Source organism: Psilocybe cubensis, chromosome 1 (genome assembly GCF_017499595.1).
Source record: "Psilocybe cubensis strain MGC-MH-2018 chromosome 1, whole genome shotgun sequence".
NCBI lineage: Eukaryota > Fungi > Basidiomycota > Agaricomycetes > Agaricales > Agrocybaceae > Psilocybe > Psilocybe cubensis.
The window spans coordinates 3,606,694-3,629,437 of NC_062999.1; the positions used below are offsets into that span (position 1 = coordinate 3,606,694).

At 49.3% G+C, this 22,744-nt stretch overlaps 4 protein-coding genes across 4 annotated transcripts; all 4 read left to right on the forward strand.

Moving 5' to 3' along the window:
- Window positions 1–371: 371 nt before the first annotated feature.
- On the forward strand, window positions 372–3,746 carry JR316_0001250 (Transcription initiation factor TFIID subunit 3; the record flags this gene model as incomplete). Its single annotated transcript, XM_047887060.1, has 6 exons — window positions 372–483; window positions 534–599; window positions 653–724; window positions 766–889; window positions 1,197–1,839; window positions 1,974–3,746. 6 exons carry the CDS (start codon window positions 372–374, stop codon window positions 3,744–3,746), a joined length of 2,790 nt encoding a protein of 929 aa, XP_047754806.1.
- An 814-nt stretch (window positions 3,747–4,560) lies between these two features.
- Window positions 4,561–6,704, forward strand: JR316_0001251 (uncharacterized protein; the record flags this gene model as incomplete). The annotated part of the gene is made up of 5 exons (XM_047887061.1): window positions 4,561–4,605; window positions 4,665–4,710; window positions 4,779–4,940; window positions 5,025–5,219; window positions 5,281–6,704. The coding sequence occupies 5 exons, from the start codon at window positions 4,561–4,563 to the stop codon at window positions 6,702–6,704; spliced, it is 1,872 nt and encodes a 623-aa protein (XP_047754807.1).
- A 6,396-nt stretch (window positions 6,705–13,100) lies between these two features.
- Window positions 13,101–14,238, forward strand: JR316_0001252 (Lateral signaling target protein 2-like protein; the record flags this gene model as incomplete). Its single annotated transcript, XM_047887062.1, has 3 exons — window positions 13,101–13,247; window positions 13,302–13,373; window positions 13,423–14,238. The coding sequence occupies 3 exons, from the start codon at window positions 13,101–13,103 to the stop codon at window positions 14,236–14,238; spliced, it is 1,035 nt and encodes a 344-aa protein (XP_047754808.1).
- Window positions 14,239–15,072: 834 nt separating this feature from the next.
- Window positions 15,073–17,010, forward strand: JR316_0001253 (54S ribosomal protein L35, mitochondrial; the record flags this gene model as incomplete). The annotated part of the gene is made up of 7 exons (XM_047887063.1): window positions 15,073–15,607; window positions 15,666–15,739; window positions 15,800–15,961; window positions 16,077–16,155; window positions 16,310–16,361; window positions 16,475–16,845; window positions 16,928–17,010. The coding sequence occupies 7 exons, from the start codon at window positions 15,073–15,075 to the stop codon at window positions 17,008–17,010; spliced, it is 1,356 nt and encodes a 451-aa protein (XP_047754809.1).
- Between the last annotated feature and the right edge of the window lie 5,734 nt (window positions 17,011–22,744).

The following is a 22,744-nucleotide window of genomic DNA, read 5'->3' on the forward strand; positions in this document are numbered from 1 at the left end:
ATTATGTCAGCAAATGAACATTGGAATGAACATGGCTAATCAGTCTCACTCTCGCTCTTTCTCTTTTTTCGCCACTACCTTCTTTCCTTTCTCCTCATTTTCTGCGATACACCTCCACATACACACACATACGCCCCCCTCCCGATTAACGACAATCCCACTGCACTCTTTCCGCGATACATAACCATTTATCAGATTCTCAGGCTGCTTTTGCCCCTTGGGAAATAACGAACACAACACCCCCGACACGAAATATCGTTACATATACTCCCCTTTGTCGCTCCAGATAGCTGGACACGATGTCTACGCACAACGAAAACACCACCCCGACCCCGTTAGTATCGCTGACTCTCCATCTCGTGCAGTGGCTCATGAACCCTCTTTTTTTCTTGGTTGCGAATACAGCGAGGACCATTCCATTTCTGAAGGCCTCCTCCCCGCCTTCTCTGCGAAACAGTACTCCCATCTCCCGACGCCGCAGAGGTACGTCGTTACCTTGTTTGCTTGTGGGCTTACTGAACGCCGCTCGTTAGTCCCACCAGCGATCCGCGGTACGGATATGACCGGCCACACTCCCCAGAGTCGCCTATCGCCAACGGGTGCGCCACACTTCTTATCCCTCCCCCCTCCCTTCTCTTTCTCTTGCTCACAGAATCGCACCAGCTTGAACGCTACATCCTCAACCGCCTTTCAGAACAGGCGACAAGGGAACAGAGCCTTGTGCGTTTGCCTTTCCTTTTTTTTTGAGTGCTTTATGAATGTTAGCGCTTGTCCTGAACATGCATTTATGTATCCTTCGTAGCTCGGCGGTGGACGATGGTGGGCACCCTCTGCGCGCGCAGTACGGCTCTTCTGCTGCTTTGCAACAATGCGCTACCCCGGAATCGAGGTGAGTGACTTTTGCGTGCTTTTGTCTCTTTCCCTCTCTCTCTTTGTGTGTGGAGGGATGCTGATGTTTGGGTGCTTTGCAGTCCGCATTTCTCACATATATCTCCTGCTGAAAATAGCAGCTCTACTACTACTACGCCGCGATACTTGTAGGTTTTTGATGTGTTGATATTGGTGGTCTTGTGCTGATTTTGAGGGGGTAGTATACCATCTACCTCGACTGATTTTACAACCCCAAAGCAGAATACGTGCGTATTTCTCGCTCGCTCGCTCGTCTCAATATGATCAATTGACCTTTTCCACTCCAGGTCAAAGGAGGCTGCTTCTCGCAAATCTATTAACCACTCTACATCTAATATGCAAATGGCCACGCCGTCCTCTCCCCCGCTGGACCCACCGCCTGCACATTCGTCCGCGCTCTCCTCGCCGTTCATGGCGAAATTGTCCATTGGGGAGAAGGACAAGGCGTCGAGGGGGACTGTGCCCCCGTCGTCCTCGTCGTCGTCCCTCCCCGTACATGTAGATGACGTATTCGCATCGTCGCAGTCGTCCTTGCAGGCGGCGACGTCGACGTCTGCGGCGTCTACGCCTCCTCCTATTTCTCCTGTGCTTGGTGTCGCGCCCAACCCGAACCCCAACCCTACGACAACGACGGCACCTACAGTCACCGCCGGGGGAGAGATGGAGAGGATCCGGCAGTCGATTATAGCTGACAGGCTTGCGCACATCCAACAGGCGGAAAAGTACCGCCCAGAGTATCTTAAGCGGTCCAAGCGCACTCTCGCGGAAGCGGACCCTATGTATTTGTTGGAAGATGACGGCGCGTCTGAGCGCGTCTTGCCTGTTGGCATTATGGAGTCACCGCATAAAGGACGCCGACTGAAGCTGTTCCAGGAAACTTCGGAGGAGAGCTTTGAGGAGAGTCTGATGGCGGGTGGATATGGCCGATATGTATGTTTGCTTGCACTTTTTTTTGACGTTGGCATTTTTCTCTTTGGGTGGTGGCATGAATTGAATGTTTTCATTACTCTCTCTCTCTTTCTTCCTACTTCGTGGCTTGCTGACATGGTTCGTTCAATTCATAGCGGACTGCCGATTGGGTGCGCCAGCCACAGCCTATATCCCTCCCTCCCTCCGCCGTTGCGGGATCGTCAACGTCGATCGTGGCGATTCTCGAAGAGGCACAGGAGGCTCCTCCATCTGAGAAAGAGCTGAAGAAGCGTAAACGTCTGGCTGCTTTCCGCGCCGAGCCTACCCAGGGTAACTCCAAACTATGCGCCGTCGAGCTCGAAGGCAAAGGGCGCGTGATCATCGACGGGTCGGCTGAAGAGCACGTCACGCCTGGCAGCCCTGAGCCAGTGGTGCATGCCACCGGCGGGAAGAAGAAGACGCCGAGTCGTAGGAAGAAGAAGGCGGCCGAGTTGGCGGCGGCGAATAAGAAACTTGATGCGGGCGACGCGGCTGCGTCTGCTGGGGACGTGCTGAGCCAGGTGGATAAGCCCAACTGGCCGGATAGTGAGTTCCCGTGGAGGTTGAGGACGGAGGAGAGGCTGGAGATGGCCAAGGCGGAGGAGGAGGAGCGGTTGCATTGGATTGAGCGGTTTTTGGATGGTGATTCGGATGAGGAGGACGAGCAGGAGGGTGCGCTTGGAGTGGACGGGGACCATGATGGTGTAGCGCGTCCTGGGCGCGGGAAGATGGTCCCGCTGACCGCGTACCCGCACCCGACGCGTAAAGATGAGATGATTGCGCGCTACCCGACCGACCCCGCCGACGCGCGTGCCGCGCTCTTGGCGAAGCGGAGTGTGCGTGCGCTCGTGTATAGGCAGCAGCGGAAGCAGCGTGAGATGGATGATGAGGATGATGATGAGGTGGTGTGTATTTGCAATGGGCGCGACGACGGGCGCGAGCTGGTGCAGTGCGACGCGTGCCAGATGTGGTACCACCTCGAGTGCATCGGTATCCGTAGCATCGCGGAGCTGGGCAAGGAGGAGGACCCGTGGTTCTGCAGAAGGTGTGTGTCGCGCAGCCGCTCGCCGTCGACGGAGCCTGAAGTTGCGACGGGCGAGCCGACGTTTGTGCCGACTGACGAGGAGCACACGTTTCGTCGTTCCTCGGACACGCCGTTTTTTCAGCCTGGGCCGCATGATTCGCCGAGTTGGGCTGCGATGAAGACGCCGAGGACGCCGCCGAGGCAGTATGGACGCGATGGCGGTGGGTTGTCGGATGGGCATTCGTCGTGGTTGGAGTCGTCGAGGCCTGGTCCGTCGACGCCGCAGCACTCTGCGGCGTCGGTGAGGATTTATAGCAGTCCGTATGGCGGGTATATGAATTCAGACGACTCGCCGTTCGACCCGACGTCGACTCCTTCGAGAGGTATCAAGTTCAATGCGCCATTTACGACACCGAAGAGCGCGTGGCCTGCGCGCGCCATTTTCCAGAGTCCGACGCGTGGATCGCAGAGAGGCTCGGGCAACGGGTTTGGTCAGGGTTACAACAATGGCAATAGCAGCAGCAGTCGGACCCCGCTTTCGGATGGCACTTCGCATTCGAACTACCCCTCGTCTGGCAGTGGTGCGCACGGTCAAGATTATTACGCGCGACAGAGCTATGACGAGTCGCCTGTGAGAAGGGGGCATGTGTATTCTTCCTCTGCTTCGTCGGTACCGACTTTCCAGCGGCGGACGCTGCATTCGCCTCCGCCTTCTTCGAGCGGCCCTGGGCATGGCAGGTCAAGGAGCCAGTACGCGGCAGGCCCGAGCCCTGGGATTGGTTCGTACCTTGAAGAATCACCTGTTATGCGTTCGCTGGGATCGAGGTTGAACCGGGAACCTCAGGCGTATGCGCATGATACCTAGAACTTCACACATAGACCAACGCTTTTCGACTTGCTTGGGGTTCGTCTTTGTTTTTCTTGCTTCGCTGTTCTTGTCGCTTTGCGATTTTTCACTGGAAAAACAAACTCGTGTATCTTTTTTTGTGTGCTCCGTTGTTTTTCCAGTATACTGTACGTGGTGTATTTGTGAATCCCCCGTCCCATCCTCACCTCCCGGCTCCCACATGCACTTACGATTCCGCATGAAAGCGACGTCTTCTTTCTTGTTTGTGCTGGCTTTTCCTTTTGTCCTCGTATTTTTTTTTTTTGATGATATGATATGCTCCATGAATGGCCTCGTTTCTGCTGTCTTATAAAGGTTCAAGTACTTTATGTAGCCGTTTTCTTTTTGTTTTATTAGTTATGAGACCTTTGTGCTATAGTATGTCAAATTTGATGTTCATTTTTGCTGGGGATGTCGGTAGTCGGGCTGAAGTGGTTTAGAATTTTTTTTTTGGTTTGGTTCTACAGTTTTCGCAAAGAATTGCATCGCATTGCGTGTTGCCGCACCAAGTCACGATGTGGCGCTGGACGATGGAGGGCGCGCCACACCATACATATTTTTTTTGTTGGTAACGCGTCTTTTGTCCCGAACCACAACTAGCTTTCCTCCTTGTCGTTTTCTTACGCGTTTTGAGCGACAAGAAACGCGTATTTCGTGACTTTTTGTTTGTGAAAGAAATAAAGGTGAGGCCTAGACGCGAAGTCCACGACAACCCTCCCACGATTCAAAAAATTTTCATGTTTCTAAACCGCGTTGATAGTAGGTGATCAAGGGCTATTCTTTTTCTTGTGCGATGTTGTCGCCGCCAAAGGAATCAGAGCGTCTACGGATTGCCGTGGTAGGTCTGCGCTTTGCTTTGAAAAGAGAAACACGATTGATTCACCCCCTATTCTCTAGGCACTAGCGGTTTTGAGATGCAAACCCGTTAATATGACTTGTTTCGGTGAGGCGATGGCTGATCTCAGAATTTCTGCTATGAACGCGCATGAACTGCTTTTGGACTGCATTTAGCTTATATTCAAAGTTTGAGGGAGTCGTTCCCCCGGAGCCAGTCCCAAAGCTTGAACGGAAATGGGGATGATGGTGGATCTGAGACTAACTGGAAAGAACACGCGTCTAAACTGGAGAAGGAATGCGAAAGGTTGAAACAGGAGCTGGAGGCTATGGAAATTCGTATGTTTTCTTTCCTATGACTTTTTTTTTTGCTGTGGATTTTATTGGTGTGTCTGTTTGCTTGATATTTTTTTTGCCCTTTAGAAATGTTCCTGGCCAAAAATCAGGCTAAAGAAGCGCGAGAAGCTACCCCGCAGACTATGGAGACTCCGAGCACTGCACCTGAAAACCAGAAGAAGGGAAAGCAAAAACAGGTAGCAGCTTCAGCACCAGAGGAAAATATTCGTCGGTCGCAAGTTTCTTCCGATTTAAAGAGTGTGCTCAAAAGTATCGAGAACGGTAAGCCCGTACAATCTTCTGGCCATATCTTTCCTCTAGTTTATTGTGTCCAATCATGGAGGTGGAGAAGCTAGTAAGATTTTTTCTAGTAAAACGCGACTTTTGGAGCTTCTCGATACACTCTTTGCCTTGTTGGCACACCATGGTGGGCCCGAGTTTCCACAGAACGCGTTCCTATCCGCTACTCGTCGCGCTATTGATGCCATCTCTGTTTCTTTGGACTGCACTGTCAAGGACAATATGAGTCTTGATCGTATTCAGATGCTGGATAGCTTATTAGGCGTCGTCATCGAGAAGTCGCTTCCAATAATAATGTTCACCTCGGACGCGTCTCGCAAGACTGCAGCTTCTGATGCAGGCGATGACATCACTCCCCTGGCCGCATTTCTGAGCCAACTCTCGACTACGGTTCTGATGCCTATACTTCGCTCATTTTATATGCTATCCGAACGACTTCTGGCGACGGTGCTACTGGAGAAGGGGCACAACGGACGTCGCTCGAAATCCAGCGCCGACAAAGAATTAACTGGCAATGGCGCTAAAAATGCGGATGGAAGGCCGGCGCTACTGGCATTCTTTCATGGTGCACTTAATACGACGTGCACCACTGTGTCCTCATTAGCGCAGGCCCATGCTGGAACTAAGCTCTCGGCGAAGGCAAGTGCAAAAACTAGAGAAAAAGCTAGGACACAGAAAGCTCTTGCCAGAAATAGCCTGGTGGAATTGTCCCTCCTGCACCACGATTTATTGTTTGAAGCAATTCGATTTTTGGACCGAATGTTTGTCGAAAATGCAGCGAATGCGACGACAAAATCAGGAACTAAAGATTTTGGCAGTAATCCTTCGAAACGCAGTCGGGTTCTGCGACTTGTAATCAAAGATACAATTTGGTATCTCTGTAGCGTCATGCATGCTGTCATCAACGCTGAGGCCGGCGTCTCACGACTCCTCGACTCGGACAACTTTGCTCCTCAGTGTTCTGTGAATTCTCACAATTCTCAATTAGCAGATTTGCCCACGGCTCGGCTTCGCATACGGAAAAAAACAACCTTGGAGAGCTTTTTGGGGCTCGTTGCTCTGCAGGATCTTTGCCATGAATCTCGGACTGGAGGATGGCATGCCATGACTTCAGATATGCATTCGGGGGAAGCACCTACCGGTGGATGTGGAGGTGGTGAATGTATTGATAACGAGTTGCACGGTGCCCCACTGCGTATGCTAGATAAGGATCGGATTCAGGGTGGGGGTGCTAGGGACGGTACTGGCAACATGCATGACTCTGGATCTGGGCCATCGTCATCATATCTGGAAAATAATCGGGGAGCTGGACAGAAAGATGAGGATGCTGCTGCCTGCTCTAGCTCTGGCTCGGGGTCCGGGATTGGTTCAATCCCTGTCCCCGCTGCTCGAACGCCTGTCTTGCTCGATGACGTGGAACGCAGGATGATTCTACGCGTCGTGGAAAGTTTTTTTAATATCATATAACATAATTGTAGGTTGACATATTTCCGAGTCTTTTTCTTTTCTTTCTTTTTTTTTGCTTTTCCGAGATTGCATTCATTCGTTGATGCTGCCATCCTGAGGTTTGAGGGCTCTTGCTTCGGGGTTCGTTCGTTCGTAAGTCACGTCAGGCCGTGTCAAACTTCAAAAAACATTATGGTATGGATTCCTTTGCTGATCATGAGTATGTTGTAAAGCATATGACTGATTTTGGCTTCAAGCATTAATGTCGTCCGCTATATTTGGCCTGGAAGAATTGGGGCTGACGTCGCGGGGTACAGATGCGTCTCTTGGCACTGTCACTTTAGACGTTATTGGTTTACACCTTGCGAGCACAATTGAGAAAAACGATTAAGAGAGATTAAGAGACATCAAAGCTTGATGGCCCTGCGATCATTTCGAAAAATACAAAAACGTGGGATTGTGAGCTAAAAGGCTTAAAGAGGACTTAGAATTTTTGGAATTAGACTTGCTCGGGCAAAGCGCTAGCGCAAGCGAGTTCGGGATGCCTGAATTTGTTATGTATGCACGCAATTTTGACTTTTTGGTCAAGAGGCTGTGAGGTTTTCAGCCTCGAGGCACTTGTACTAGAAAATCGAGGGTGCTTTTTGGTTTGTGAGCCAGCTTCTTCAGACTACTCGTTAGGATGAAGCATTAATGGATCGTTGACATTTTCTGAGGGATAGACGCGTATGTGCATATGGGCGACGACCCTGAACAAGTTTCCATGTCCGTCCAGCATTCTTTTTCTCGTTTGTCAGTTTATTGGTCCATAATTGAGTGACTTTTTTTTTTGCTCAAAATTTTGATACTTTCTGAGTGGAAATTAATACGAGTTGATGCTTATTGATTTTTGGAGACGAGGGAACGATGGTTGGTGGGGCTGGAGATGGTACATCGAACGAGGAGAATGAATATAAGCTATGACTTTAGTGTGATTAATTTGGAGTGCCTATATGCGCTAGCTAGGAAACCTGAGCTCGTTATCTTGGGCGAAAAGTAAGTTTGGAGCGTATTGCGTAGTCGTATGTAATATCGCATTCAATAAAGTTGTACTGACAAGAAGAAGAAATGAAATGTTAACTTCGATAAGGTTTGCTGGTGAGTGAATTCAATGTAAATTTGGAGCTCCGTGCTCCCAGGGAGCGGGAGGGTTAATTTTGAAATGGATAAGATGGATAGTGTACTATCATTTCGCGTTGTTCAGATTGTTCATACCCTGTCAAGACGACGCGACTCTGGATACCCAAGTTAGTTTAGCGCCGTTGCGGGGTTTACAGAACCAATCGGGGGTATGGGGAGATTGTGCTCTTGGTGCTGTTGCTTAACGTTAACGTCTAAATAACGTTGCCGTTTGTCGTCTGATGGTCATGTCGTCGAGTTTTCGACTCGGACGTGAGAAAAACGGGGAACTTGTATTTTTCATGGAGTTTTCGAACAGAATCAGATGTATCAGAAGTACCATTTTACAAGGAAGGAGGACTCCATGTCACTCCACGTCGGCGTGGGTCAATAATATGGATAGTGAAATTGACGTCGAGTGTACCCAACAGCTTGGATCGTTGGTCGTATCGATCGTCCTCCTGTGTGCGTACGTATGGAGAATGCAAGTCGAACTGAAGAGAAGTACACGCGCGGCACACAGAAAACAAAATATGAAAGGATTGACATCGCGACCACGTGAAAAGAAAGCGGACGTGGGGGTTGCACTCGCGCCTGATAATAGTGGTGGGCAACGGGATACGGTACGAGCGCGGCGCGACGCGCGACGAACGTTCGACACTTACCAGACTTTGCGGAGTTATGAGCTGCTACAAGGGTTTGTTGAGAACGGGTAAGCGCATTGTAGCGCATGGTCGTGCTATGTCATCCTAGCCCTGGCGAATTTGCAATGGCCGATATATGAAATTGTTGACCTTGGAGGGGATGAAGGAGTTGGGCAATGGGCATTCGCACAGGAACCACCTCATATAATATATGTTATCTGATTAGGTGGGCCATCGATAGAAAAGATCGAAGAGAACGCAGAACGGAGGGTGAATTGTTGACCACACGACTTCAATAAACAGAAAATCATTATATGATAAATCATTTGGGAAGCCAGGTGGTCGTAGATGGATTTCGAAATGGGAATTGAAATTCATATTCAAGATCTGTGGCTAATTAATGAACAAAGAACTTTGAGAGCAGCTTGCTGACGAGAGTGCTGATGACGCCTCTTCCTCTAACGCGAAGCGCGTTGTTGAATGCGAACTGTATATCAGCGAATGAGGCGTCCGCGACGCGACGCGCGCCTCCGAGGGTCGTCGCATTTCAGGCTCTGGTGCGGCGTACCCTCATGCACATCCCCGGTCCCTCCACATGCCCTCTTCCCGCTCCTCTAACCAAGTTTCCAAGATCTCAGCCCCAAAACCCACCTCCGGGGCTTGGTTTACAACAGCCTACCTCACAGCTTGCTATAGCCGGTACAGTGCCGCAGTGCGGCACTGCATCGGTCTGCAGGTTTCCTCCTTCCGCCTTCCGCGTTAAAAACCGCACTCGCCGCCATGCCGCGACGGGAAAAACCGTACGGCTTGAGTACGGCAAAGGTGCCCAAGAAAGGACGATCGAAGAAATGGTCGGGGGAGGGCGGCGGTGGCGGCTGGCAACCAGCAGTGCAAGTGATCGATCGGAACGCGGGGCGGGATGTGTGTTCCAAAACGGTATAATTTCCCTTTATTGGCTTTATTTTTGGGGGAGAGGGATGTGGCGAGGAGGGAATGGACCGGATTTGGGATGGAAAAGGACTGAAATGGGGAAGTAAGGATGGAATAGGAAAGAAAGGGAAACAAGGGTCGCTTTGGATGTGCCGCCGGTGCGCCCGGTGATTCACCAAGACGCGCGAGCCTTGATTTAGACGCTAGCGCGCTATAATACTACTTGTAAGATCCACAAGTGCGAACGCCATGAGAACATTTCGCTCGCATGTTCCTCTCTAACGTTAGCGCTGCCTGACGGGTCGAATGGAGACACGATGCGCTGTCAACATACTTTAGACGCGGGGATTAAGACGGTGTGTCAAGCGCGAAGGAACATCAATATCAATTCATTTACCTGCGCCCGGGGTAAAAAAGAATAGCGCAAGTATAGTAATGCGCTAGCTCAAGGGCCCAGACGACCATCGATAGTCGAATGTTGAATAAGTTGATCAACATCAATTGTGTGTACGTTAATAGCGGGACCTCGGGACGGAGTGCGTGCAGCGTGTACACGGCGAACTGACGCTTTTGGTTCGTGCGCAGGGAGGCCCCCCTATCCCTGAGGCGGCGTGTATGTAAAGATCGACTTTATGGGCATCCACAGGGAAAATGAGATGACAGAATATGACGCTGGTGGCTGCACTGTGGGTTCAACCCACTGCACTGGGTGGGGTATATGCGCGCGCTGGCGAGGAGTGTCAATTTACAAAAAACCACTTTCTCAGAAAGTGTTCGATTTTTCTCGAATGCGGTCGTCACAGTTCGCTGTCAATGTACATGTTCTAATTTTTATCGTTGAATTCATAAACCTTGCTTGCATAGATAATCGCATCGCATCCCTATCATATCGTACTTATCGCATCATGATATGATCATATCTGCTGTTCTATTCCGAGGTAGGTGCACGCCATGTATCCATATACATGTCTCCGGTCCCCACACCCTCGTCGAACGGGTGGCCAGTGGCAGCCTCTCCGCCCGTGTGCGCTTCTTTGGGTATGGGGTAAAATAGGAGCCGCACGGCCCAGCCCATGGCCAGGAATAGACGATGAGAGCCAACGCACCCCCGGCGCGCGTCGTGCGTAGGTAGGGGTTTAATATTGTCCTGGGGCCAGCACAGCACGGCTGGTGTGTGTATGCAAACGGGGAACCCTGATGTGTCCACAGGTGTCCACTTGCAGCGTGCCTTCTGCCCCAGCTCGAATGGGAAGGAGGGACCGGGGAATTAGGTTGGGTTGGATGGGAACCCTTGGTCATGCCATGGTTTATGGTATATGGTTTTGTCGAGTGAATGCATGCGACGCATCGTGCGTTGAATTGTATCTTAGATTGGGCTGGGATTATGGGTTGATTCTGTGTGTTTAATTTTTTTTATCACAGCGCACTGGCTAATGGTTTATGGAACTATGGTATGATACTGCATTCTATGGATTATGGGGGGAAATTAAAGTAATGGAGAACGTGATTGGGCAGACAGGCACCCATACCCATGCCCGAGGCTGAGCCCGGAGAGGGGAGAGGAAAAGAGGAGGTAGTATGTAGGTAGCATATGGACGCGCGCGCTCACCCGCATCAGCGCGCAGCGCGATTGGGGGGCAAGGACAACGAATACCCGCGATGGGGATTGGCTGGCGTCCAGCGCAGAGGCGCCGCGGGATTGGCTAGGACGAGGACAGTTGGCAGATGGACGTTGGTTAGTTTAATTGTAAATTTCGATTCCGAGCCTTGATTGTTAAAGCGGGTGCGTGACGTTGTGTAGTCAGCAGGAATGGGGGCCCAGGATTGGATGAAGCCTGCGGGCGGGTAAAGGATGTTCTCGACGTCGGAGTGGGTTAATTCAACTTAATTGAGGTCATTATGATATGTTTTTTTTCTTTCTTTTTGGGTTTCGTCCCCTCGTCTTGATGTTTGTTTCTTTGGAGCTAATGTTTTTCTCAGGCAGGTAAGTATGTTGTGTTTTCAAAAAAGTTCACTTGCTTCGATTTTTAATTTACGTATATGGGTTAGTGCAGCTTCAAGTGCCAACGGTGGTGGTATGTTCTTTTCCACCCTGCTTCGACATTTTGGCAGAAAGAAAAACAACACACATGAAGGGCACCCTGCTTTCTTTTTTTCTTCTTTTTTACATGTAAACTTTTTATTCCACATTCCACCTTCACGGTCGTCATTCCACCTGCCAGTCGATCACCAACATGGACCTTTTTTTCATAATTTCAACCTAAAAAAACGGAAGTGATCGAACGCAACAAACGCGACCTTGATGATTGACCCGGAGGGAGAGTGAGGGCGAGTTACTATTACAGGATTTACTATTACTAAATACGTTAGGCGGAGTGATACCCGCGTGCGCCGCGCGGCTCGGGTGGGGGAGTTGGCCAATGGAAATGCTGGGTAGGATACTTACGATGTGTGGTATGACAGTTGTGTTTTGTCTGTGGGTGTGCATTAAGGGTGTACGCGTAATGGGCTTGAGCTAGGAGATGGTTTATACCTGTGTGTTGAGATTATTACGGGTTGTGGATGCATGGGAGCGGTGGGAGTTGTTTGTGAAGTCGGTATACCGCTGGGCGGGAATTGGCTCGTGCAACGTGACGCGGTGGTATACTTTTACCCAGCGCAGCCTGGTGAATAAGCATAGGGAGTGTGGATTGAGAAATGGAATGGAACTCGTGAAATACAGAGGGATTACGCATGCAATGCGCATATGGTGCGGGTGTGTGCGGACAGGAGGAGAGGGCGAAATGGATTGTCCGTACACCGTACGTGTGCGCATACGGCTGGATCAAAGGCGGTTGTGTTGATAAACCGTCGAATGCAACTCGCGATAATATGAGAGCCAGGTGGAATGATGGATTAAATGAGGCTACGTGTACTTGAGGGAGCGACGCGCGTCTGTGCATAACGCCGGTGGGCGATCATTGATATGCACACTTTACGCCAACGGCGTTTGTAGTATTCTCGGGCACGCTGTGAAAAGAGAGGAGCCTTGTGGATATCGGAATTGCGTTGATTAGGTAGCAGTGGCTACAGTTGAAATTGAGTAGACTACAGTAACGTAGTGATATGCATGTACCTCGTTCACAAGTAACTAGTAGTTATCCATATGATTAGATGGGGACCAAGTGGACTTGTGGCCGTGGCATTCGTGCATTGAAATTGCCCCTTGCCTCCGTGCATATGACAGAGATAAGACGGACGTGCGAGCTACTTTATTCGAGTTTGACCTTTAGGATATATGTACTCCAAGGCACGAGAGAGGAGGGGATATGTTTTGATGGGCATCGGGGATGGCTATGGATGTACTAGTTGGTTGGCAGGGATTGCCGTCGGTGGGTGTGGTGGAGATGGCGAGATGGCGGCTGGGCGACGACCCTGAAGCGAGGGGCCGGCAGAGTCGCTATGTCAGCCACAGAGGCGCGCAGACGCACGGGATTTTTGCCCGGATTTGCACGCAAAGCAGAAAAGAAAATTGGTCCGCGGCGTAAAAATATCGGAGTTGTGACAGAGTGACTAGTGACTGGGGGATGCCGTTGATTCTTCCGATGAAACATCGATCTGGGATGGATCTGAGATGAGCCAGGAAAGGAAATGAGTGGATATGGTACTTAACCACGGCCCATCCATGGCGATTCCCAGTTCAACGATGCGTCCCTCAGACCTCCCTGCTCTCGAACAGTCCACCGACTCGGCCTCTTCCTCCTCCTCCAGTCTCCTCGATGTCCCCATACACTCTCCCGTAGACCGCCCCAACCAGCACCTTGCTGTCCTCCTCCAGAAACATCTCTGGAAGGTCAGTATATCTCCATGTCTTCCCTATACGCCCATGCTCATTCTCTTTCTACAGCCCGACTCTTCTACCAACACCTGCGACAATTTCTACTGTCGCGTCCCCTTTTCGCTCTTTGAGCGCAAACATGTCCGTTTATTTCTCTGCTCTGCTCTCCTCGTCCTCATCGCCTTTGTAGCATTGTCGCAAGTGCGGTGGCATCTTTTGTGGCGCGTGCACTTCCCGCACAACCCCACTTCTCGACACCTCCAATCTCTCTTTCCTCCAGCCACCCCGCAATGTCCCACTTACAGCCTTCGAGTCTCCCATTTCCCCCATTCTTGACTCTCGTGTCTGCGACGACTGCTGGGACCAGATCCATGGCTGCCCCACTACCCCACATACTCCAGAGGTCACCCGCCCATCTTTCAAGCGCGCCCTCTCCAATCCCATGTCCATTCTCTCCTTCCCCAGATCACCTGCTTCTCCGGCTTCCACCTCATCTGCCGCAGAGCGTTCTTCTTCTGTCTCTCCTCCGGATGGCTTTGTCGCCCCATCTTTCAAGAGGAAAACAGCCATGTCTCTCCAGCAAACACCCAGCACCTCCAGCTTGAACAGTTCCTCGTCTTCCAATAACAGCCAGGGAGATGCACCTGTCCGTTCTTCTTTATCAAGACGCGTCTCTTGTCGCGCTTCCCAACGACCTCTTCCTCAGGACTTGGAGCGCTCATATGGCGAGCTCGACGCGTACCCGCTCAGACGCTCTAGCGTCCTTTGCAAGGCTTCCGGTGGTGGTCGCTGGGAGCCAAAGCAGAGTCCTGTTCTTGCCGGCTACCGGATACCTATTCCTGGTGGCAAGGCCCCCTTTGAAACCATGATGGAGCAGGAGGAACAGCTTGAACGCCTCAGGAAGCAGAATCCAATCGTCAAGGATGGCGCCTTCCAGTATCGCTTCCCCAAGGAACCAGAGCCAGTTGTGCTCTCAAGAAGTCCCTTTAACCTCTCCACATTCTAATTGCCAAAAGTAATACTCCCCTTCCGCGTCACCTCTACCTCCCCCTCATCACCATTTCCTACACTATTCGCTCTTCGCTGCTTCCTTGCTGTCCTCTGCATATCGTTATTACTTGTATATTGCTCGCCTCTTTCGGCCTCCGACTCCTGCACCCACTGTAACCATATCCCATGCATCTTCCCTACTTTCCATCCCAGGCTGGCCTCTGCCATTACTCTTCTTGCCTTGTTTCTGCGTATACCAATACATGCGTTACCCACTCCCCACGATCTCATAATGGGATCCCCTTCTTTTCTTGTTGTGTCCACATTATGCTCCCCTTTGTCTTCCCTACACTATTTCCCCGCCCTCTGTTACTATTACATACGTACTTTTAGCTTGTCTCTCTCTCCGCCTTTTTTTCTCTCACTTGGGTGTAGTTCATTTTTCTATGTTGTTTGTTGTCATAATTACTATAATTATTCTACGTACCCGTCTGCCCGTCTTTTTATGCTATAGTACTATCTTGATCTCCTTACGAGCCTTTGGGCTGGTGCAAATGAATAGACGTGTTCTTGACTCTTTTTATGCTTGAACTTTGTTTGACAAGTTGAGGTGTACATGTAGTTACTTTATGGAAGCGAAATGCATGTCTTGTCCTGTCTACTTGTATAGACTTCGAAGAACCCTGTCCGATTTCAAGCTACAATCCTCTTTTACTTATGATCAATTCCTTAACTGGCTTGCGTGGCTGTGCTGTTAAGGGTAACGACAAGCAAAGACAAACACCGTCGCGGTTTGGGGAAAAATATGCGCCGCGGTCACTGTCGGGTTTCTTTCAACCTTTAAAGAGACATGTTTGCGCTGCGCTGTCGGAGCGGTGTTGCCAGTGCGCTGCGCGTGCGTGTTGTGAGTAGGGGCCTGGCGACTGCTGTTCCCGAGGCGTCGACTTCTGCTTCTTCCACCGTACCGCCTCCGACTTACGATGATGCTGTTCCTGCTGCGAAGACGACGAATGGACGCACGGGTCTCTCAGCTAGACGTCGTCGAGCCGCTGCGCTCTCTGGTTTGGATTTGAAGGGGGAGGATATCCTTACTGTGAAAAAATGGAACAGGGCACTTCCGAGGCATGTTATACCCGCGTACGACCTGGCGCTCGGTGTGTTGGAGGAGGACAGCCGGAAGCTCAAGGCGGAGGTGTTGGTGAAGAGGAAGGCTATTGAGGGGAAGCTCCAGGCGCTGGAGAAGCTGTTGGCGAAGGGTGAGGGCGAGGGCGAGGTGGAGAGCTTGAAGAGAGAGCTTGAGGCGCTGTTGGAAAAGGCGGATGTGGTCGAGGTGCAGAGCGAGGTGAACTTGCCGCAGGTTAGGTGGGCTGTGAAAAATGCGTTGGGTGAGTTGGTTCTGTTTTTTTAAAAAAATTTATGTGTTGTTAATACTTGGTGTTTTAGCGGATATGAACAAGCTTTCGCATCGGCATTTGATTGAGCAAAAGTGGAGGAAGGATGGTGACCTTGACTTGCTGGTGCGTATTTTTTTTCTTTTCGTAATACTTGGTTTACTTACTTTTTTTTGTTGGTGGTAGATGGAACGTCTATACCAGATGAATGTCATTCCGGATGTTCTACCTATTCTTGAGCCAACAGTGGACCTGCACCTCGTAGCCAAGGCGCGTCCGACAGAGTATCTCAAGATTGGCAAGTTGCAAACGACCGTTGTCCCTGGAGAATTCATCAGGCCAAAGCAGGTCAGTCCCTCTTTCGCGGAATCCAATCTACATAGCTATTCAATTCCCGTTCTATTAAAAAAATGAGGCTGGGAGGAGACAATACTGATGTTGACTGATATGATATGTATCTTAGACCCTTGTCCCGCCCAAGCTATATGCGACTGTGTTCCACACGGATGTGCGTCTGTATACGATGATTCTCGTTGACCCCGGTACGTGTCAATCTCTGTTTTTTAATTTGATCTGGGTTGTCTGTTCTATTTTTCTCTCTTGCATATGAACGCGTGCACTTGGAGAGGACTATTTATACTTTTGTGAAATGGTGACTATGATTGTGATTTACTGATAATTGGAATGAATGAATAGACGTGCCCAGTCCTGAAACGGCTAGCTATACCACCTATTTGCATTGGATGAAGTAAGTCTTCTCCGACTGTTTGTTTGACAAGGGATGTCTATGTCACTGTGGCTCATTCCTTATCCTTTTCGTGTCTGTTTTGGTTTTTTTTACTTACTGGACATTAACTTTAGGCCCAACATTCCCCTCTCGGCGACATCTCCTCACCTTATTCCCGATCTGAACGACCATACGGCGTATGTCCCGCCTCACCCACAGCGCGGTAGCCCATACCACCGATACGTCTGCCTTTTGTTGCCCCAGCCAGCACTTGCGCCGGAGGGCTATACGCGCGTGGGTAGCGTGCTCGCGGCGCGCCAGGGCAATGAGCAGCCGACCTCGCAGAGGCTCGATATCCCTGTTGTGCCGGAGGAAGAAAGAAGGGGGTTCGATGTTCGGGCGTTTATGGAAAAGTGGGGCTTCGAGGGCAGGAGGGGTGGTGGTGCGCATATGTTTAGAGAGGTTTGGGATGAGGATGTGTCGGCTATCTATAAGGATGTTCTCAGTGAGTTGTTGAATTTTTCTGTTCGTCGCGCGCGTTTGACTGTTTTCTCTCCTTCTTTTCTCTTCCTTTCTTTTCGCTTTAGAACAACCTGAACCTCATTATGGCCAGCCACCGAAGAGAGATCCTTATGCGCAGATCAAACAGCAGAAAAAGTATCATTTGTAGGGATTCCCCACTCCCCACCCCGCATCTATTAAACTTTGGGGTGCAAATCGCTCACGCTAATATACACACACCTTTCTATTATAAACGCCAATTGGTATTAAGGAGCGAACGGACTATCCTTTTTCTTGTTCGTCTTGAACTTTGTTCTTTGACATTAGGTTCGCGGTCTCATATGTTGGAATGCATATGGCGACGTTATCAGGTATAATCTGTATAGAAGGGTTCAGCCCCTTCTCTTTGTTTTTTTTCCGACACATCGTGTTGCTTTTCATCACCGCTAGCTTGCTTTGTCGCGTGAGCGATAAGGCTCTTTCTTCCCCCCCTTGTCTCCTGCTCGACTTCGTTTTTTCATCACCGCTCCCTTGCGTTGTCGCGTGAGTGATTATCGATGATTATCTGTCCCTTTTATCTGGCTTCGTTGTATTCATTCGACTTCGCTGTGGGGAGTTAGGGACTAGGAATGGGTCTCGACTCTGCCTCGCGTTGTCGCGTGCCAATTTTTTTGACAAGTAATATCAATTAGCAAGGTAAGCACAGGGTCTCCCTTTTTCTTCATCCCCGCTCTTTCCTGCTTTATGATTCGTCGGCGTAACTTTCGTCTTAAAAGCTTCGCTTGACCTCTTTTCTTTATTTTCTCACTGTAATCTTATTTTGACGGATTTTCTAAACCTTTGCTTGGATATTTCTCTGTCCCCGTTCAATCAATATTACCCTAAATTCGAGTATTCCGACGAAGATTCTTCTGCTCCGGACGGCACTTGAGCTTCGACGGGAAAGTACCACCTGTCTTTGTAGGTATGTTACGGTGCGCTGTTTTTTTTTAGGAGACCGCTACTTCGTGGTGATTCGTGGTTCGCGGTGCTTTGGAAATGAATACACCCACGCTCGTCTATTCGCTGGAATTTGGCCGGATGGGAAGAGGACGGGAACGGGAACGGGATGGGGATTTATTCTTTTTGGCCAGGTTTTGTAAGAAAAAAATGGGCTTGGGCATCCGTGGTTTTGTTTTCTTGCATTGTACAGGTTTTCCTAATTTCTCACCTAAAATCGACCGTTTGTCTTAGCCTTTCCCTTCCTTCGCTTTTTGCCTCGTTTTTTATTCCTTCCGGTGTTGTTGCTTTTGCTGTGTGGCTCGTGCTTCTTTACGGTCCGCCTCCGCTGTTTTCTCTCTTTTATTTTTTGTCGCTCATTTTCTCACCCTTGCTGGATTTTGCGTTCTCTCTTCTTTTGCTGTAGAGTTGGGCGCGCGCTCCGATTGTGATTGTGATTCTAATTCGTGATCTGATGTGGATGGATGGTCTTGACTCTTTTTACATTCAGTGAAGTAACAAAAATGATTGATCCAATCTGTGATCTTTTTTTGGTCCCTTTTCGAATTTACTTACTTGTATCAATCATCAACGGGACTGGAACGAAAAGGGAACCGCCGAGCGGTGCTATGTTGGCTAATCCTGCCGATCCCTTCGCGGTTTGTCAATGACTCAAGTGTGTCTTGCGCTTCGCTCCCAAAGAGATATACTTAGGCCTCTGGGTTGGTGCTTGAGCAGTGAATACCCAGCGGATGGGGTCTGCCTCGAGGCAAATAATCACCCGCACCCGTGTGGTTTTGCGTTTCTTGCGTTTGATTGAGCGGAGGGGTGATGGGTTTCGTCATAGATGGATGATGGGTAGCCGGGTGAATGGGGAAAACAAAAACTTTTGCATATGATTTGTATCCGAGAATCGGTGCTGGAGATGGGGGTTGTCGGTGGGGTGGGGAATGGTAAAAAAGTTACATTTATTTAATTGACGTTCTGATGAGTGGGTCTCTGCGGTTGAAGCGTCGGTCTCTTTTGTGAGCTTGGGTATTTGGGTGGGGGCTTTTGAAAGGCTCATCAGACATCGATGCCTTACTTGGTTATTACTAACTTGCTTAGGGCGAGGTTCTCTGAGACGTGTATTGAGATGTGAAGATAGGTGTTGCCCCCTGCATATTTGGTGGGGTGGGGTTGGGTGGACTTTACTTAGGGGGTTGGAGAGGAACATATTTGGCCGGGGGTTTTGAGCGAGCGTTTGGGTTGTCTATTGTAGGAGTTTTGAGATGGGGCATGGGGCGCTGTATCCGTACGCTGGGGACATTAAAGCTGAATGCGACTTGCCTTCTACCCCGAAACTGATTTCATTCATTTGTTCATAGATATGATAACGGTTACTTGTAAAGTATCAAGTGAAACCAAGCATCTTTAAGGTTTGCAATGCGCGAAGTAGGCAAGTAACTAAAGTATGTACACCGGCACTCTGCGTTTACTCCCTGTATTTTTTTCCTTTTTGTTTTCTGAAGCGGTTTTGCGTTTCAAACCGTCTCTTTTGAATTCATTGACAGTGTGCCAGACAGTATTGAGGAACTCCTCGGAGAATGGGATAGAGTTTGCTCGCGCGTCGTATATTTGGGCGGGCGAGTGACCCTGGCCCCCTTGGCTCGTGTTTAGGCGTGGGTAGACGAGTGCTTTATCAAGCGGTTAAAGAAGGCGGCTGGGGATGTGGCGTAGGGCTGGGGACTTTTTGTGGTTAAAAAAGGGCGACATGTCGGAACGGCTCCAGGGGCCCCTGTGCGCCTATCTCGTTTGACCTGACGGGCTTGACAGCAAGCGCATATACATACATCATACCTAGCTGTGTTATACATAGTTCGCGTCACCTTCGCGCGGGGTTCGAATGCTTACGGTGATAAGTTGCGTTCCACGCCTGTCGATGCGTTGGACAACCGTGCGGCATTTTTGGTGAGTGATATCAGTGCAGCTTGTGACTTCAAACTGCTCTTTTGAGTTTCGCTGAACGAATGCTTTGATCATGATGTTCACCTTTTAATTTGACCATCGACGTGTCGACTCGGTGATGAGTTTGTGAGTTTGCCTGTTTAGCGCGAGGTGATGTATCAAGGTATCATTGAGATGCCTGCGGTTCTTTTGCATTAACCAGTCGGTGTTATACCTGGGTACGCGCAAAGGTTTACGCAAGTCATGCAATTTCAATATAGTCGTACGTAGTTCGGTTTCCTATATGCGATGTAAATGGGTAAATATTTTATCCAAGAAATGCGTTTCGTTACAGATGGAATGTGAAAGGAATTTAACTTATGGAGGCATTTGTGAAGTGCTCCTCTGTTCCCATGTTCCGTCGGTCATGTAGGACCACGTTTTTCAGGGATCTTGGCCTTGCGGGTATACGCGAGCATATGTTTTGCTACGTTATATCCATAGCGGTCCGTCTCGGTGATAAACATGCTAGGTGAACTTTCGGGCAGTGTTGAAGATCCGTTCAGCTGATTGCTGCTGATTGCGAATGTTGACGAAGGAAGTCACGGTAGATATTCTTGCTAGAGTGGAAAATCGTAAAAGAACATTGTGTTAAAAATGCAGTGGTGTCCATTGGCAGGAGAAAGCGGTTCTCTTCCGTTTATCCTTGTGATCTCGGTGCCGAGCCATCGCTTTTAGCAGTAAAAGTAACGAACCAAGGCGACAAATGGGCTTTCTTATTTTTGGATTGAACCCCCGAGCGTCACGGGTATGGGCTTGGTTGTGCAGTTGGCCCGTTGACGGTTGCTGGCGGGTGCCATGTGTGAAGATGAGGGTGAGAGTCGCGCGGCGTAATTTTCCCTCGGTCGCAGTGCCTCGCAGTGCGCGTGTGGACCGTGAGTTTAGCGGTCGATGTCGCTGCCATGAACAACTCTTTCAATTTTGCTGGCGCCGCAGCCGCCACCAGGATCTGTGATGTTCATTGACCAGTGATGGTGAGAATATCATGTTGGTGAATGCGATATGTTTTTCACAGAGGAAGCAATGTAACTGAGTTTTTCTTGCTAATCGTACCTCTGGGCCGCAGAAACTTCGGTGCTGTTTATAGGAAAAAAGTAGAGGTCGAGATGTAAGGATAGGGGTTTGGATTTATGTTGAGGACCATGGAGTCTATAGAGCAGTCGGTCACTGGGAGAGTTGTGAACTGTGATGAACCGGGTTACTGAAGAGATTGTATGAATTTGGAAAAGGTCACTGCGTTGGAAAAAGTGGAATGAATCCGTTCTCGTTTGATTCCGTAGTAGCATGGAATCGTTCCATGCACCAAAATTCAAACCACCATCAGATTGAAAGTTCATTTTTGGATCCGGGGCTGCTCTATGTTGAAAGTATGTTGGAGCAGTGTGCTGGCACATGCAGGTGGAGGTATTAAAGGGCATCCGGACTTAATGCCCTTTGTTGCCGCATTTTGCTCTCGAGACGCATGATGATGATCATCTCACCGGCAATATGATGGCGGGCAATAATATCCACCTCGATATAGCATTGACCCCTAATCGATGCGAGTGTCGAGCCTTGTTGCATTATATCCGACTGATAGACCGTGATAAAATACATACGTTAAATCCCGTGCCGTATAACAGAGCCAAGATAGCGATGTCAAGAGTTTTGTGTAATATTCAGATGGACAGTTTCAGTCAGGTATGAAACATAAATTTATTTGAATGGATAGAATGCGCAGGTTTATTGGAAAGTTGGTCATGATGATTTGTATTTGGTGGGTCGGATTTCCTCTACCTAAGAAAGGTGCTCAAAATTAAAAACTTTGAGGTTTTCATAAATAGATAGTTTTGAAGGATAAAGTATTGTGACGAGCTCACCGAAAACACTGAATACCATGGCCAGTCTTTTGGTACGGGTTCACCTGACTGGTTCCCCTGGAGCTTGCAGATAGAGCCTGCCGGCTCAAATGCGGGGAAAGTAGCTTCGATTGCGGTAGAGGCTGGGGTTCGTTTAAGAACGGCTTCTGTCCTCACTTTCGGATCGGAATGTCACAAAATAACATAGGCACCTTTCAGCGGATGCGGCAGCGACAAATCGCCACAATATAGGCTTGAGCTTGTAACAAGATATGGAAAGATACACGGATAATTCCCGCTTCCTTATACAAGGACACTTGAAATGGCCCGGCGCAGAGCTTCAGTGCCTGTCTTGTAGCTGATCGAATGGGTTCTTTTCATTGACCGATGCTATCTCGAGTATACGCCTATGATTTGACTTTGTGGGCGGATAATTTGCGGAGGTAGGAGTTGAAGCTTTTAAGAAAAACTGATTCGCAAAAGCAATGATCATAAATTCTGAGGGAAAAAAGTAAATTTGCCAGTGAGAGAATCTTGTGCGGCTTTTTTGAGTATGCATGGGGTATGATTGCTTACGATTGATCGTCTGGCCTTGCTACAACATGTATTGCGACCTTTCTCGCTCTTTCCATGCCCAACATTTCCAACCAAATAGCCATTAAAGGAACTTAAACTTACACACACATGCGCGCGCATTATGTTCGGGATATTTTTGTCTAGGTGAGGCAACGAGGTTGACGATATCAACTCGGATAAACGGCGGGCGGGTTGAAATTTCACAACAATTGCTTGTAGGTCAAAGCCAAAAGGTGGATATAGTGATATTTGATGGAAGGGAAGCAATAAGTTCATTTGCACTGCGTCATGCAGGAAGAGTATCGGTAATTTGTTGTCCTGTTGAAGACTCGAGGTATCAAATGGTTTGCATCTACATATACAACATCGCAGGTTCCAAAGCTGACTTTATTTTCCACCCAGACTATGGAATTCGGTGCTTGGGTGGGCTTGGGCTTGATTATCTGTTGGATAAAAGAGAGAATTGTGAGCTTATGTCGAAATAATTTCTTGTGGGCAGCTGTGTAAGTTGTCACTTGTCAGTAG